Source organism: Eptesicus fuscus, chromosome 14 (assembly GCF_027574615.1).
Source record: "Eptesicus fuscus isolate TK198812 chromosome 14, DD_ASM_mEF_20220401, whole genome shotgun sequence".
NCBI lineage: Eukaryota > Metazoa > Chordata > Mammalia > Chiroptera > Vespertilionidae > Eptesicus > Eptesicus fuscus.
In genome coordinates, this window is record NC_072486.1 from 73,065,321 (window position 1) to 73,083,004 (window position 17,684).

Below are 17,684 nucleotides of genomic sequence, written 5' to 3' on the forward strand. Positions count from 1 at the left end.
ATTCACACAGTCATTCATTAAAAAATATTGAGTGAGCTCACCAAGTGTTGGGCACCATTTCAGAATCTCAGGAAACAAAGATGAAGTCATGCTTTTTGTTCTAACTAGTAACCAAGTAGGGTTAGTTAACAAGGGTTAGTTTTACTGTGTGGTAAGTGGTATTTGGAGTTTGTACAGATTTTATACGAAGACACAGAAGAGGCACTTAATGAGGAGTTTTGGAAACAGAAGGGGTTAGACTGCCAGGAGGAGAAGAGGGATCCTGGCACGGGGGCAGGAAAGAGCTGGCACTTCAGTGAGGGCTGCAGAAGGGAGGGGAGCAATAGTGAAGGCCTTGTGTATGTTGTTCAAGAGTCCAGATTTTACTGTAAGGGCAAGCACACGCAACTGATAATTTTGAGCAGGAAGTCTTGATGGGATCACTTGGTTTTGAGGGGAAGATGGATTGGAGAAGGTCATATTGAGGGCTGGGAGTGAGGCCAGTTAACAGGCTATAGCAACTAGCTGGGCAAAGGATGAAGACAGCAAAGATTATGACAGTATAGCAGTGATCTTGGTAGAGAAACCTTCAAATAAAATAAATTTTAATTAATTTAAAATATAGAGTAACATTATTTTTGGGGAAAATGTCATAATGATAAAGACTTAAAATTGTTATAAATCTAAGAATCCCTGTCATGAAGAATCAAAGCCACATACACAGTTTCACAATCAACTAAAGAATGAAAAACGAATGCATTATTTATTATGTTTATAGCACCCAGCCCTATAATTGATAGAAAATCCATGATTTAAAAAAAATTCCTGGACTGAACAGATAGATTGGTTTTCATATGTGTAGCCAAGTCTTCATCTGACGGAAGCTACAGAAAACAAGGAGCTAGAAAGCTCCTGAGAGATTTTTTTAGTTCAATCCTCCCCTTAAAGATAAGAAAATTGAGACCCCTGAGATTAAACCATTTGCAGTAGGTGGCACACCTCAGTAAAGGCAGTGCTGAGACTGGAATCCAGATGCTTGATCTTTTCTCATTACATCCAATAGCTTCCCAAGAAAGGCCTCTAAATAAATTCATGGGATGTGGATGCCTGAAAAGAGGGACTTTCAAAGTTCTTTGAAACTATAAAGAGCATTTTAAAAAGCCTTATTATTAGAAGTTGGTCAATTTTCCAGATAAACTGACAATAAAAAATCTATGCTAAATCAGCAAATACACTTCACATACTCACTTTCTAGAAATAATTTTAGACTCTAGTCTGGCTTCATGGTACCAGTATCCAAGAACATGTGATTTATATTGTTTTACTTTCTCATTAAAAAAATTAAAAACAGAATATCAGTTTATTCAGGATTAGGAAGAGACTTTATTTTATGAAGAAGATGAAATATAGTGGGTTTATGAACAAGCTATTCCATACTTTTCTTCCAATGATAGAAAAATTAATAGGAGACCTCTTTAAGTGCTGGAAAAATAAAGAATTAAATTACCAATCTCATAATTTTTCACCAATACATTCCCAAATAAGCAACAATTCATGTTTTTTAATGTATTATATGTTTTTAAGAAGGTAATTAGTTTGGAAAGAATCTTTATTGATCAGTTCTATATTTAATGTAAGAAAAGCAATGAATGTGTCTATGGGTTTTTAGAAAGTTTATTATGGATATTGAGAAAGTCTCCAAATCACCCACCTCTCATGGACACCCAGCTAAAGAACAAACATGTTTGCACATGTGACCTGGATTACCTTGGTGCAAAATTTCAGTTTTTGAAATAGTTAATGGCAAATCTCAATAAAAATTCACTTTGAAGGTATCCAATGATATTAAGAAATAAGGAGCTCATATTTATGATTTTTAAAAGTTACTTGGTTGTTATATGATTTTGTGTATGTATTTTGATTTTAAAACTCGCCAAATGAGTGGAAATGCTAAAGGTAATGATCATGAGTGTCTTTTCTAAGGATGCTACCATGGCCTAAGACAGCTTTACAAGCCTCTTTTGAGGTTACTTTCAGAAAAATACAAGTCTCATAATTTAATCATTAATTTGCTTTGGTCCCCAATAATATTCCAATAAATCATCTTTTATTTCACCAGTCCTGGCAATTTGGAAAAATAAAATTAATATTTGAATGAAGATTTGTCATTTATGAAGATATTTAAAGGAATGTTAATTCAGGTTCTTATAGTAAACCTGAAATTTGAGCATTTCATACTTTTAAGATGTGTAAATTGTAGTAACTACTCACATCATAGACATCATTTGTGTAAGTTATCATTTTGGAATAATGATATTTCTAAAACAAAAGCAATGCATAACATTAAAATGGGATTCTACAGTTCACAATGATAAGAATAATTCTATACTGTGTAACAAAACCCATGTTAGACAACATATGGAAAGTTTATAGCTGTTAGTGTTTAATTTATAAATAATAGCTCAGTAGCATGGACCCAACAAATTGACAACTTTCTTGGAAGTCTCTCTACATGAATCACTGTGGTACTTAAGTATAAGAAATAGGCTTTATTGTAAAATGTTATTAAATAGCACCAATATTATTTGAAGTTAAAGGGAAACATTAATAGGAATGCAGCATACTGGTTTAATTTCTAACTATAAGAAAGAAAGCATATCCTAAACAAAATAAGAATTGGATACAGATTATTTTGAGATAAACATTACTTATAAAACATTTCAGGGTTTTGCTTGCAAAGTTAGAAAGAAAAGCCAGTACATTGGTCTTTTACATTCTGTTCCCAAAGGAGACATAAATGCTTACATAATCAAGACAGTGCAATCTCAGCAGTAAAAATTCCTGTGGGAGATACAGTTACTCATTCTATATATTAGCTCAACAAGAACACAAATATAATAAAAGTGCTTTAAAGCAATCTGATTAGAGCAACATTTACATTAAGTACAAAATATACAGTAAAATGAAATTTCTTGTTAAATAGGATTAAAGATTAACAATACTTTATTTAAAGGAACACATCTGCATGAATCAATTTTCACATTTATTATATTTGATAGCCCCTATCACTACCGTATGCTTTCATTTCTGCAATTTCTAGAATCTTTGTATATCTTATTGCTAAGAATCCCTATGGCTTTTTCTGCAAAGGTAATTGTATTACTTTTAAATTACCTTTAAATAAAAAATAAGAAATAAGAAAATAAGAAATCCCTTATTTTTATGGCAGTTGTGCAAAAAAACCACTGTAGTATTTGAGAGAAATGTATCTTGATCATTATAAATTCATCATGATAAAAGATATACTTCTGTACTAAAGCAAAAAGTGTTTGCCTTTAAAAATAGTGTTGTCAACCTATTGTATAATTCTGGTTATAAAGTTAGATATGAAATCCGTGGTTATTAATTATAAAAGCATTATTTGAAAAAAATTTGCCAATAAACATTCCTAAATGTGCCTTTCCATCTTAATAGTTTTCTTAATGAGCACAGTTGGGGAATGAACAGAACAGTAGTCGCTTTATGCTGTAACAACAAAGAAGTAGGACAGTATCCAAATCTCCAGACCTGGGACCAAGTGTTCAGTCGTGGCTCAGCTGCACGCTGACAGAAGAGAAGATGCGTCCTGCGCTCATACACAATGGGGCAATGACAACGTCTGTCACACTCTTCCAGATTGTCTGCACTGAAGGCTGGATCATTAGGCAGGTCTTTATAAAAGGCATTATAATCCTGGAATGGAGGAAAAGAGATGTGTAAGGATTATTGGTGCTACCAAATAAGGCCACTGGCTCTTGCACATGCGTGAAAAGATATAACAATGGCCTAACTCACCTAAATTTGGCTGAACTTTTGAAACAAATAAAATAAAGTGACCCACATAGTGATAAGATGCACAGAAGTTGCTTAAAAAATAAACAGGCAGGTAGATGACAAACAGTAATCTTATTTCTTTTGGTGGTATGCTATCTGAATCAGTAAAACAAAAAATTAGACCAAACCGTAAATTTATCAGACTTTCACCCCTAAACATTAACCTGCCTAACTCTTCACATTTCTCTGTGGTTCTAATTCCTGGTACCCTTTCTGGTTGCCTTATTCCACTTCCCTTCCCCTTAGGACAGGCTGGGCTGAATGCTTGCGTGTGTGTGTTTGTGCGTCTAACATATTGAAACAAACTTTAAGTTCTTTAAGTGAGGACATCCTTGATCCGTAGTAAATGTTTGAGGTGAGGTGAATTTAGCAATCTGTTAACATTAATATTATTGATTTTTTACAGAGAGGAAGGGAGAGGGATAGAGAGTTAGAAACATCTATCAGCTGCCTTCTGCACACCCCCTACTGGGGATGTGCCCGCAACCAAGGTATGTGCCCTTGACCGGAATCGATCCTGGGACCCTTCGGTACACAGGCTGACGCTCTACCCACTGAGCCAAACGGTCAGGGCTATATTTTTAATTTTTCACAATAATTACATGTACTGAAAAGGGTTGTGTGGTATAGTTAAAAGAGCCCTGCAATTTCTTAGATGAGAAAAACTAGACGATATGGAAATTACTTTATTCATATGCCTTTTCTTGAAGTAACTGCATACTCTCATATTACTGTGACCGTGGCTTTCCTCTGTCACCCTCTGGAGAACGTTTCCTGCGGCAGAGGTGCTCTTTGCGCACAGCGGTGTTTGTGAATTCTCAGGCCTTGACGGCAGCCTCGGTGGAATTTTTATTATTACCTGGGTGGGCACAGGAAGTAGGGTTGATTTTCTTGGCTTGCTTTTACAATGTGACTTAAAGTAAATGTCTGTGGTACTTATTCCAAAGAGAAGGAAAGATCAGGCAACTGTCTGATTGCAATATTCTTAGAATACTGAATTATTCATATTGACCGTTTACAGATTATACTTATCTTGTGTTTTGTTCTAAGTACTAAAGACTTGACGCAATCTCGAAAGAAAATTAATTACTAGGTGTTTCAGAGCTAAAGAGTTGAATAGAAACTTGAATGATGGCAACGTTTGGCTTCCTTATTCCATTAGTTTCTCATTTTATGTGTGGCTTTGGGTAAATGACTACAAATTAAAGTATGGTTTGGAAATCTTAGAGAGTGGCTATCAGGATTATGTGCCCTTGAAATGTCCAAATGGTGCTGTCATTATAATAAATAGAACAAGTCTGAAGTCAGAATGAAAACAATTATAACAAAATAATCTCAAATTGACATCCTACAAGACTTAACTTTAGATCAGAAAACTTCTCAATCAAATCCACTTCATTCAAAATATAATTAACTTGCCTTTCTTCCTTAGGCTAAGAGATTTATCATCTTCATAACTTGTTAGATTTCCATGTCTTAAGAGGGAATTAAGCTCGGGACAAAAGTGGATTTTCCAGTTCAGCAGACTGCAGTAGCCCACACTTGAGGACGTTAGTTCATAGGACGTGCTGAACTCATTATAATGTTATTTTCTTTAAGTTGTTGTTCTCTCACTTTGGATGAAAGAATCCAAAGATCTTCTGATATCAAACAAACTGTTTCCTCAACATCCTAAATAGTACCCCTTCAGAAACTCCAGGCAATTTGGAATAACCCAAAACTTGGCTGAGGCTCAATGTGGCCAACCTAAATACTTCTTCCATTAAAAAAAAAATTGATTTAGAGAGAAGGGAGAGAGAGAGAGAGAGAGAGAGAGAGAGAGAGAGAGAGAGAGAGAGAGAGAGAGAGAGGTGTGACTAGGAATCAAACTCTCAATCTGGGTATGTACCCTGATGGGGAATTGAATCCACTACCTTTTGGTGTGTGGGACGACAGCTCCAACCAACTGACCCACACTGGCCAGGGCCAAAAACTTCTTAAATCTTATAATTTATAAGAGTATATATTCCTCCATTCGATAATAAAGCTCTTAGGACAGAGACTTTTATTTAGCTTTGTATTAACAATAGTGTCATGCAGATTGAATTGTCATAGCAATTTGATTTATTAAAAAATCTTCCGGAAAATGAGACTGATACTGCTGCATCCCCAACACAGGAACAGGTATTTGAATTGTATCCCAGCAAATATAAGGGGTAAGGGAGCTCCAGCCAACATTTCTTGGTATGATTTACTTGTGATCAATAACTTGCAATTGCCAAATGGTGGCTACTCAGCCTGAGCGTGGTGTGGAATCAAACCAATTCCCTGGATCCTAATGACCTGAACTCTGGCCTGGGATACATCGCCAGACTGAGTTCAGGGTTGTTGTTGTTTTGTTTGTTGGTTGTTGTTGTTCTTATTTTCACTTGTTTCTTTAAAGAATTTAAAAATCAGACCCATTGTGATCATGTGATGTTTTCATAGCTTTGGTCACATACTCCCTATCAAAAGAAAAAAAAGAGAAGGAGCGAGGCAAGAGCGAGAGAGAGAGAGAGAGAGAGAGAGAGAGAGAGAGAGAGAGAGAGTGCACAAGCTTACTCAAATAGGTTTGATATTCTCTAAGGTCTCTACTTGATCCATTCTTATCATGTCATGTAAGCCACTAAAGATTAATCTATTTTATCCAGGTATAAACTAACTTTTAAGCTAATTTTTGTTAGAAGTGACTTCTCTACTTGCAATCAAAGCTGTCTGATGACAAATGTATGATGGTTAAATATTAATGTCCCACATGAATGCAATCTGAGAAGAAAGCTGAAGTTAAATAATATATTTCATGTGGCTGAAAAAGACCTGGTTTGATGATTCACCATACACAAAAACCCCCATGGGTCTCAGGACAGCCAGGTGGAGAGAAGCATCATTTGGTTAAATGCAGTTTTACTTATATCTTTCCACCATTTAGAAAATGAAAACCTTTTTGTTTTCAAGTCTTCCACAAGTGCTTTGGGAAAACCTGGCTTTGTTGGCTATAAACATGGCACTCTACATTTCCAAACGGCTTCATAGCCAGCATTTCACAATATGCTGTGGCCTCTCAGTTTTTCACATTTTTGTAAGCGAGAAATCTAACACAGAGGTTAGATGACTGGTTTTCGTTCATTAGGAATCCAAAATTTTATATGCTGAATTTTAAAAAATCCATGTATTGCCCTGGCGGGGTGGCTGTTAGTTTCAGCATCATCCTTTACACCAAAAGGTTGTGGGTTCGATCCCTGGTTGGGGTGAGTATGGGAGGCAACCCATCGATGTTTCACTCTCTCATTGATGTTTCTCTTTCTCCCTTTCTCTTTCTCTACAAAATTAAAACAACAACAACACAAAAACATATCCTTGAGCGAAGATTAAAAACAATACATGTGCTAATGTCAGAATATGAACTATACATCTGGCCTTTGTGGACCTGCTGATGTATAAAGGCAAAGGTTTTCATTCCTTAAGGAGTCTTTCGGCATTTTCAACATAGTTTAGTTGTTTACAATCTTTAGTGATCAAACTGAATTGATGTGCATTGTTTATCCTTTGCCTATTTGGTGAACTTTTATTTACCCTTTTTAGACTCTTTTCTCTGTCCACATAGCCTGCCCTGTGCCTCCCTCCTCCTCCACAGGTTTAGGTGAGTTTTCTCAGCATCCACCTTCGTACCCAGCCAGCTGCCCTGTAGTGCCGTGAAGAAGTTGAAGGCAGACCCTGCATCTTAGTCATGCTGGGCCCAGTGCCCTGCACAAACTAAGCATTCAATAAAGTTTTTTTGGTTGAACTAAACAGCTAGCTAATTGACTAAAGAACTTGATTCAGATGGTAAAGGGGAATGGAGACTAATTTTTGTGACTTCTAGCAGGGAACACACTCTAAGTGAGGGTGCAGCAATACCATCTAAAGTGATTAGGGAAGGCATGGCGGCATCTGGGGTTACATATTTGACCAGGATGGACCTAAAGCACAAGCTTGGCAACTGTTGCCTCTCAAATAAAGTGGGTATCTTTTAAAACGACAACAACAAAACTTCTTGGTAAAATATGGCATTTCCCCTTAAAAATTTTTGATACTTAAAACTGTTCTCCAAAGCTTTATGATGCATTTTGAGTGTGAATAAAGTTACTCAAAGTATCCTATCCATGTCCAGTAGGTTTGCTGTATATATTTCCCCTTGAACCAGAATTGTTGTTTAGAAGTGAAAAAGGAACCTGGAGGCCTTGTCATTTCATTATCCTGCAGTTTGAATTTTCATTCATTTGGTCTCATTCTTGCCATTTGCCCCTGGCAGGAAGCAGGTTTTACATCCTTTTCCAGGGACACTGTCACTGGCATTCTGCTCCGAGATCACTTTTGTTTTACCCCAAGCATAGGTGGTGACTGCATAGAAAGTGATGGAAAACACGAAGAGCCCTGCCCAAAGCCAGCGGCACAAGTCCCAACAGAGCTGGGAGAGAGAGCAGCCTGTGGCAGGAAACGCGGCCTCCAGGTTTCCTCCTCCACAGGCAGCTGGGGCCCAGCCCTCAGACAGAGGGACATTCCCTCTGTTTAAACTCCTAACCCAGCCCATGCCTCTCCTCGCCCCCACCCCCACCCTACAATATTGAAGAAAACACAGACTTCCAAGGCCTCCCATTCTCGCTAGGGTATGAGGAGCTGATGTGAGTTCTCCCCTTGCATGCCAGCCTGGGAGAAGGGGCGGGCAGGGGGCAGGTGGCAAGGAACATTCCCCTGTTTCAAACAGCTGGTCCACCCCCCGGGGTGCCCCCTCTCACCAGATGTGCAGACAGCTGAGGGTGGCAAAGAGAATCCCCGCGGCAAAGGCCAGCGGGATAGCCAGGAACACGGTCAGGAACTTGTAGATCACGTATTTGCTGACTTCGAAGAGGGCATGGCTGCAGATCCACACCTTGTCAAAGGAGTGCGTGGACTCGGGCTCTGCGATCACATCCTGGAAGTCCACCTGCGGAGGCGAGGCGCGGGGTTCCCAATGGTCACCAAACCCGCGCCCCCGGGAACCCGGCGCTCTCCGGGCGGGGAGAGCAGCAAGGAAGGGCTTGGCAGGGGTGCCCACCTGCTCTGAGGGTCAAGGTCGGCGCCCAGAAATGTGGCTAAGAATTCCTGGCTCCGCAGGCGGCCCCGCGGCTGGCGGATTCTGGGTCCCCGGACCCCGCAGGGCTGACCCGGTGGCGAGGGCTGGGGTTGGCAGAGGTAGAAAGGGGGGGGGGGGACCGCACCCCCTGGGCCGGGTGGGGGCTGGGACGAGCCTCAGGCCCAGGTTTTGACCCACCCCGGGCTTCACCTTGAGATGCGAGTTGAGCTGGTTGGGATCCCGATCCGGGTCCGAGTCCACGTACTTCTCGGGGTGGGCGTAGTCCAGGCCGCTGTGGTGGCTGTAGGCGTCCTCGTCCATGAAGAGCTGCACGTCCGCCTTCTCGGTCTCCAGCCCCATCGTGGCGCTCGGCGCGCGGCGGCTGCACCCGGCTGGCGAGGCGCGGCTCCGGCCGCCCGGCCGCCCCTTCGCGTCGCGCCGGCCCCGCCCCGCCCCGCGCGCCTCGCCTCCCCTGCGCGGCCGGGCGGCGGCCCTTCCCTCCCGGCGGCCCGCTCCGCCGCGGCTCCGGCTCCGATCCCGCAGCGGCCCGAGCGCCGCCCCGCGGCCCGGCCCGGAGGGCGGAGCCCGGACGCAGCGGCACAGCGGCTCGCGCGACCCGCGCCCTCCCCGGCGGGTCCCCCCACCCCGCCCCCTCCAACCTCCCCCTCTCCGGTCCGGGAACGCGGGGCGTCGCTCCAACCCGGCACCTCCGGGCCTGCCCAGGCGGCGAGGCGTGTCGCGGGGCCGGGGACGCGCACTCGCCCCACGGATGGGGCCGGGGCCCGGGGCCCGTCGCGGGATGCTAGAACCGGGGTGCGGCAGGCCTGGCCGGTTCCCAGGGGTGATGGACTTACAAAGGGGCAGCTGGAGACGAAGAGCAGGAACGGTATCCGAGGTCTGGCTTCATCTCTTGTCTCTACTGGTCACGGTGTGAGCTTCGACCCGTCTGGGAACCCCAGCTGCCCCCCTAAGACGTGGAAGCAATGACACCTGCTTCACAGAGCCTTCGCGTGAGAACTAGAGGAGTTAATTCATGTAAAACCCGCATGTGGCATATGGTCCCTAACACACAGCAGGCTCCCAAACCGCGTGGTTGTCCTGGCACTGGGAGATGAGGAGCCATCCACCCATAGCCAGGCAACCCCGCACGTGCCAGGGGGCTCTGCAAGCACATCAGCAAGTCCCGTTACCCACAGTGTGTGAGGGTATGGAGTTGGGTAGGTGAGCCTCCTCCCCCAAGGAGTTTGCACCTTCAGACCCGGAGGGAAGGTCTGATTTCCCCCCGCCCCCCTCTAAATTATAACTCAAGTTTCCTTTGAATCAGACAGACCCTGTCAAAAATTCCTGGCAGTCACTTCTGTAACTGCTTTGTGGGAATCATGTAAACAACCCCCCAGCATAAAAGCCACCTGCAATGGACGAACCACTCTGCTAACTTACCCACTCAAAAGCTTTTAGAAGGGAGGGGTTTGAATGTTCATGAAGGGTCTAAGGTCTGCTGGACTTAGATGTGCGACTGGAGAGGAAGGGGAGTAGTAAAAACTTGCCAAAAGCTAAATGATGGGTTCTAGACTTGAGGGGGTGCCTGCTCAGAGCCTAAGACGCAGTGGGAACCCGCTAAAGTGTTGCTGAATATAGTGCATTTGGACATCGCTGTCCAGACCAAATCCTCTCGTGTGAACTGGATTTGAAGAATGACCTCTTCTAAAAGAAAAAGGCTATTTTTGAAACACTAACAATTATAAAAAAAAGAACAGGACTGCAATTGGAAAACTATTTTGGAGCCAAACCTTAGGATTTCTAATAATTAGGTAAAAAGTTGACCCACTACTACTGCTGCGTATGGAGGGCGGTGTTGAAACACTGTGGAGGGTTAACGTGGATCTCATGCTTCCAGGCCCCTTCTTTTCCAGGGGTGGTCCTCCTTCCCCCTTCCCTTTTTCTTACTGTTCTTTCCCAGTGTTATTTATGTTTGGTTAATTCCAAAGTGATGAGTTAGACGTTCTATTTATTCCCTTTTCTGTCCTTCTCTACCTCCTCCATTCACCCAAGAGGCAAACTCTGAGAGCTGGGACTCTAGAGATTTCCCCCCTCCCCCCCAACATCTATTTATCAACGTGAATAGAAGACTTGAATTCATAAGGAAATCTGTAATATCAATGACCAGGACATGGAAAAGAAGTGAGTTTACAGCTAACTAACATTTTGTAACAATTTAGTTTTCTTTAAATTATAACATCAGATGTTAAGATATTTCATCCAAAGAAGAAAGTCATTCCTGAATGCTAGAGTGGTCTTAGGCAGTGGCTGAAAATCTGGCATTAGGGCTTCTTTCCTTATTGTTTTTTTGTCCTCTGATCACATTTAAATTTCTAGTGGGATTAGTAAGACCTTTGCAATCATTTTCACAAGTAATTGAGTTATTATTATTACTAGAGGCCCAGTGCATGATTGAATCATGCACGTGTAGGGTCCCCTACACGCTTTCGATCGCGGGGAGCTGGGTGCCTGTCCGCTGGTGCACCAGGCCTTTCAGAAGCCTCCAGCAAGGCAGAGGCTTCTGAAAGGCCTGGTGCACCAGCGGACAGGCACCCAGCTCCCCCGCTTTTGATGGTCCACGGCGGGACGTGAGCTCGCTGCCCCAGAGGCCCCTTCTGTGCCGCTGCACAGCCATGGTGCAGACGCTGAGCTGGCGCCGCCGCTGGTGACACAAGCTCAGCGTCCCGCTGGCCCAATCCGCTACCCCGGCCACCCCGAGTCCCGCCCCCTGCGCCTCCCGCTGGCCCAATCGTGGGCATAGTGGAGTGATGGTAATTTACATATTACCCTTTTATTAGGTAGGATTATTATTTCAGGTGGTGGGCTAGGAGGCCAAAAAGAAGGTGAAATTAACATGGTTTTAATGAGACAGTTTAGATTACAGTTTATTTGTAAAATGATAGCTATCTGTGAAAGTGCCTCTAAAACCTAAGAGAAACCCATGTATGTAGGTTTGTTGCATGTAGCCCAGAATTTCAGAGAGTAGGATGCATGCATGAATTCACTCATTTACCAACTTTTTTATCGGTAAATGAGCACCCTGCCCGCCCCTCAGTGGGTTTAGTCTGTGTGAGGTTCTTATTTTGATGAAATTCTTGTCCATTTCACCATTTTAATACATAATATTCTCGAGAGGAGCTATCCAAATGATTTTTCTTATCCTATTGGTAAACGCTTAGAAAAATGTTAGCTGCTGTTGCTCTCAAGGAGTTTAAACCAGTGATTACTACAGCAAAGGGTATCCTATCTCCACTAACTGGAGGAGAGAACTACCAGGAAAGGGGGAAGGGAGGAGGTGGATTGGAGCTCTATGTCTGAGCACACTCTAGTATCTCTCTCCAAATAAAGCCTCTTTTATTAAAAAAAAATAAAATAAAAAAATTGCCCTATGACCAAGGGAACTGTCAACATAAGAAACATTCAAACCTGTGAAGAATTTTTGTGCGTTTATTTGAGCCCAAACTGTCAACAATTGCCGAGAAGCAAAATCTTAATGGATTGAGATCATACTCCAGAGAAGGGTAGTTTCACACCTTATTTTACACATTAGTATAATAAAAAATAGAAGACGTATGTTGGTTACATAAAATCCATTGGTGATAGATTAGAAAAGTGGGAGAAAGCAAAGCAGGGAAACCTCTGGGATTGGATAAAAAATAAAATGATAGACACTTCTTTTATTTAGGTGAGTGCAGGATAGTTAACAGTCAACAACTAACTCAATAACAATGAGGGGATTAGTGGTCTGTGCAGAGTGGAGCCTGTGCTTTGAGAGGCCCGGAAAAAGGATAATTACTTTGACATTCCAATGAGATGTTATCATAGATGCAAAAAGACAATGGACAGGCACACATAAGGTAAAGACTGACCTTTGTCAGGGAAGATGCTGGCCTAGGACATGACTACCCACCATAAACTGCTTTTAGTTTTTTAAAAAAAAGCTTTAATTTCCATCCTTTGTGGTTACTTTAGGTCTCTGAGTTTGCAAAGCCACCATGCAGGCCTTCCCCGAGCTAGTCAGGTTGGCATGTATCCTCTTTTCGTTCACAGAAATAAAAAAATTTGTAATAAATCTATACCAGTGCATTCATCTTCTGGCTGTTATCATAGATTCTGACAAGATGGCTGTTTTTCAGATGATTTATTAATATAGTTGAAGATTAACAACTTGATAATGTTTTAGGCAGTTAGACAGACATGAGCAGAACAAGGACGATGAGGCAGGTACAGAAACTCACCAGGGCAGACAGCCCCAGATGCCTGGCAAAACTGGGAAAACAAGAACCTCACCCCCAGGGAGACCTATCCTCCCCTCGCATATTCCTGGTCATGCGATTTGGACCCCCTGTCTTTTCGTATCACTAGTCATGCAGTTTAGACGCCCGGAACTTTCCCCCCTTAAAGATAATTCTAGGCCTCAGTTATATTTCAGCTCCAGCCCAGAGAAGCAGGTTAACCAGACAAGTGATGCCATGGCTACCTCAGAACCAGCTACATTGATGAATAACCCGCTGCCTTGGCAGCGACCAATCAGTGGAGACCATGTCCGTGAAAGAGCACACCTGATAAACTGCTGAATATTCTATTGAGACCCTCCCCTGAGACTCCCCTATGATTTCCACCTGCAAGAGAGATAAATACGCTCAGGATGAAGAACCCAGGGCACACTCCCCCCTACGGGAGCACACCCTTGCCATTCCCTTTCCTCTTCTTTCCCCTAAGGGACCCCACCAAAACTGCAACCAGGGGAGCAGCAGGCAGCTGCATCTTGTCCCGGGCTACCCCCCTGAACCTGTCTCCAAGGCCCCCTTTTCTCTGACTTCTCAGTGAGCCAGAGCAGCCCAGCCCAGGCTCTCCTGTTGCTTCTTCTTTGCCCGTCCTTGTTTTACTGTCCTAAGTATATATTTTTTTGCTGTGGCCAATAAATTCTCACTTCTTTTGCTACACTTTGTCTCTTGATTGAAATCTTTCCTTCAAGAAGACAAGAACTGATATCTTTACGTCTCCCTGGTAACATACATTTGGTGCCGTGACTCGTATAGCAGCCATATAGCTCCAAATGGTACTGTCTGAAGGATACCAAGCCCTCACTCCCACAGGACAGATTCCTTATTTTGGGCCTCTGGACAGACATCAGCAGCCACCTCCCTCCTAGCAAGTATGGGAACCCAAAGCCCACAATGACCCCAATCAGCTTGAAGCAGCCAGAGCGGACTTTGCTCAAAGGCCTTCAAAGAATTGGGTTCCCATAGTTTGAGGAAGTTAGATATGAATGGATACGGGTGGGGCCTGCCCTGGGGTCCTGAACAGGGGTCAGACCAACTTTGCCTTCAGACTGCCTCCCTATGGGTGGCCCAGCAGCCAGCAGACTGCCAGTGGGCAGGTTCGGAATCAAGGGGTTCTTGGCGCAAGCTCAGAGGAAAACGACATGACTCAATGCCATCTTACTAGGGCCCTGGACTAATTTAATAAAATTTGCATTGCAGTTTTGGTCCTCCCATGTTATTTTCTGTATGCATTATGGGTAAGGGCATGCTTAGAAGAAATATAGTTATACTAGGGGCCCAGTGCATGAATTTGTGCACCTTGAAAGGAGCTGTGGGCCGCGAGGCTGCGGTGGGCACAGGGGCGGGTCTCAGCCCATCTTCTGCGCCCCCGCCCGGCCCCTCCCACTGCAGCCCCCAGTCCCCTGTCTGATGGCAGCCCTGCTCCTGCCGCCACTTGCACCCACTGATGGCACAGAGCAATTGGGACCAGTGCCAGCAGTGAGTGCGAGCGGGGTCAGCGCCAGCAGCAGGTGCAAGCACCGGACGGGACTGAGGTGTGCAGGAGCAAAAGAATTTTCAGTAACTACCAGAGGCTTGCCCTGATGACAGCAACCAGCACCCCGCCTTGGTCTGGTGCCTCTGCTCACCTGCTCCACCGTCCCTCTGCGGCCAACGCCTGCCATGTTCCACACTCTGCTGCCTGTTCCTGCACCCACCTTGTTCTGTGTATGCCCCCTGGTGGTCAGTGCACGTCATAGCAACTGATTGTTTGGTTGTTCCGCCATTTGATTTATTTGCATATTAGGGTTTATATATATAGATAACCCCTTTCTGTCAACCATCTCTGAATGGAAATGAAAGTCTCCACCCAGCCCTAATCGGTTTGGCTCAGTGGATAGAGCATCAGCCTTCGAACTGAAGGGTCCCAGGTTTGATTCTGGTCAAGGGAACGCACCTTGGTTGCGGGCACATCCCCAGTGGGGGGTGTGCAGGAAGCAGCTGATCAATGTTTCCCTCTCATTGATGTTTCTAACTCTCTATCCCTCTCCCTTCTTCTCTGTAAAAAATCAATAAAATATATTTTTTAAAAAGTCTCCACCCAGAAAATCCCTCATTTAAACTATATAACCCAGGAGTTTGGGGCCATTGTCTCTCTCAACTGGCCTTGGTTTGAGTGTATCTTCAATAAATCCCACTTTGCTTTACTTTCATCTTCATTGACCTTAAAATCTTTTCTGCATCAACAAGAAGAACCGAGGTCCCAGCTGGTAACCCCGATTGCTAACAATAATATATTAGTATTTGTGAATAGGATAGTTTATAATTATTTTGTTACTCACTGTTCTCACCATAGTATCTAAGAAAAAGGGATATTTTTCTTGTTCATTGAAAATTGTATGTGAATGCTTTTATGAATAAAATATATAAGTTTTCTCTTTTTTTTTCAAATTATAGATGTGTCATTCTTTTTCCTGTATAGTTTATATATAATATTTGGCAGGGTCTGTTTTCATGCTGCCTTGTGCAAATTTGTTATTACTTAAAATAATACTGACTTCTTGATTTCACCATTATGATCTAATGATATTTAAAGCACTGGGATTAGACAGGGTTTCTCAGCCTTGATACTATTGATATTTTGGACCAGATCATTCTTTATTTTGGGGGGCTATCCTGTGCATTGCAGGATGTTTAGCAGCATCCCTGACTTCTACCCACTAGAGGCCAATAGCACTCCCCAGTCATAACAACTAAAAATGCATCTAGCCTTTGCCAGATGTCCCCTGGGGGGCAAAATCACCTTCCCCTCCTTTCCTGGGTTGAGAATTATTGCATAAGACAATGTTGAAACTACTAAATGTGAATGGGGAAAGTCAAGGTCCAGCTGTCCATTTACAAACCCATGCTGAAATCTCAGAATTGTAATACCAATTTGTCAGAAACTCCAGGGATTTTTGATATTTTTTTGCCTGGTAACAATTTTAGAAGAACCAGTTACCATCGCTTAATTGCATTTTTTCAATATGATGTTATTATTTGAGTGATACATATACCTCATTAAGATACCATCAAGAAACAGCTGCTAGGCCCTGGCTACCTTGCAGCCTCCTACACGTCCCTCACAAAGGCCAGGATGGTTTGAATAACTATAGCTGGAAAAACAGAGATTTGGGACTTGATTTCATCTCAGGACTGTAAAATTTAGTAAGTTTTGGCAGTCTTTAGCAACTAAATATCTTTTGCAAGGTTTAGGGCATCTCAACTGAGAAGTCCCTGGGCTGGTTAGTGGAACAGCTAGGTAGCTGCTTAGCATGTCCTTGAAGCATCCTTCGCAGACCTGCTTACTTCCAGCAAGGACACAGCCTGAGAATTTGGAAAAACCTGCAGTATCCTATAGGATCCGTTTTCTCTGGAGAGTGGGCTTTGCATAAACTATTACTCTTTCTTCACCAATATGTATTTTTGTCTTCTCTCCTCTCCACCCTCACCCAATAGTTATCCATTACCCAAAGCACAGGATAAAAACGCTTAAAGGAACAGGTAAAAAAAGAGTCTGTTATTAAAGTTATTCGGTAATCAAACTTTTGTGGAATTGTGCCAGGGAGTTTAATGTCACTTAATTAAAGCCTGTCAATGTATTTTTTCTTGCCTATCACTTGTCTTTTTGTCCACATTCTGGGTAAAATTAGCCCTGTACCAGTGAACCAGGGAATTTTTTAATTTAACATTAAGGCACAATAGTTTTTTTTTTGTAGTTGGTGCTAGTTTAATCTTCTGGCTGTTTCAAATAGCACTTCCTCTCAAAAACCTCTTTTCATACACGAGAATTTTCATGATTAACTGTTGTTTGGGAATATTTCACTCTTAAAATTAGATGGGGAAGAAGGTACACTATTGAAGTCTGTATTCACGATTAGAGCTGATAAGATAGGTCATTTCATTCTATTTGAAACAATGTATGACAATTAATTTTAGATGTATTTTATCTTATTTTCCAAAAGTAAAGGATGTTCCTATTTCATAGTTTGAATATCCCATTGATTTCTAGAATTCTGTATATATAAATAAAACATATCCATAGAACTTTGATATTTTATCTTTCCAGATAATGAAATAGGCACTAATTGACTTTCGGTGAGCACTAACTTTCAAGTTAAACTCTTTTAAAATAACATATTTTTAAATTTATTTTAGAGAGGAAAGGAGAGGGAGGGAGAGATAGAAACATCAATAATGAGAGATAATCATAGATCAGCTGCCTGCTACATGCCCCCTACTAGGGATTAAGCCCACAACCCTGGGCATGTGCCCTTGACCAGAATTGAACCTAGGACCCGTCAGTCCACAGGCTGAAGCTCTATCCACCAAGCCAAACCAGCTAGGGCTCAAGTTGAACTCTTAATAAGCACAACTTC

The 17,684-nt window shown here is 42.7% G+C and overlaps 1 protein-coding gene across 2 annotated transcripts; it reads right to left on the reverse strand.

The window, feature by feature from the left end:
• Positions 1 to 3,487: 3,487 nt before the first annotated feature.
• Positions 3,488 to 9,533, reverse strand: CAV2 (caveolin 2). Of its 2 annotated transcripts, none has more exons than XM_008152418.3 (3): positions 9,173 to 9,492; positions 8,646 to 8,833; positions 3,488 to 3,711 (listed from the first exon to the last, which is right to left on the reverse strand). In XM_008152418.3, the coding sequence occupies exons 1-3, from the start codon at positions 9,320 to 9,322 to the stop codon at positions 3,561 to 3,563; spliced, it is 489 nt and encodes a 162-aa protein (XP_008150640.1). In that variant the 5' UTR covers positions 9,323 to 9,492; the 3' UTR covers positions 3,488 to 3,560. The 2 variants fall into 2 exon arrangements, with proteins under 2 accessions (XP_008150640.1, XP_054582090.1); XM_054726115.1 differs by lacking the exon at positions 3,488 to 3,711 and adding an exon at positions 5,925 to 6,335 and having other exon boundaries at positions 9,173 to 9,533.
• Between the last annotated feature and the right edge of the window lie 8,151 nt (positions 9,534 to 17,684).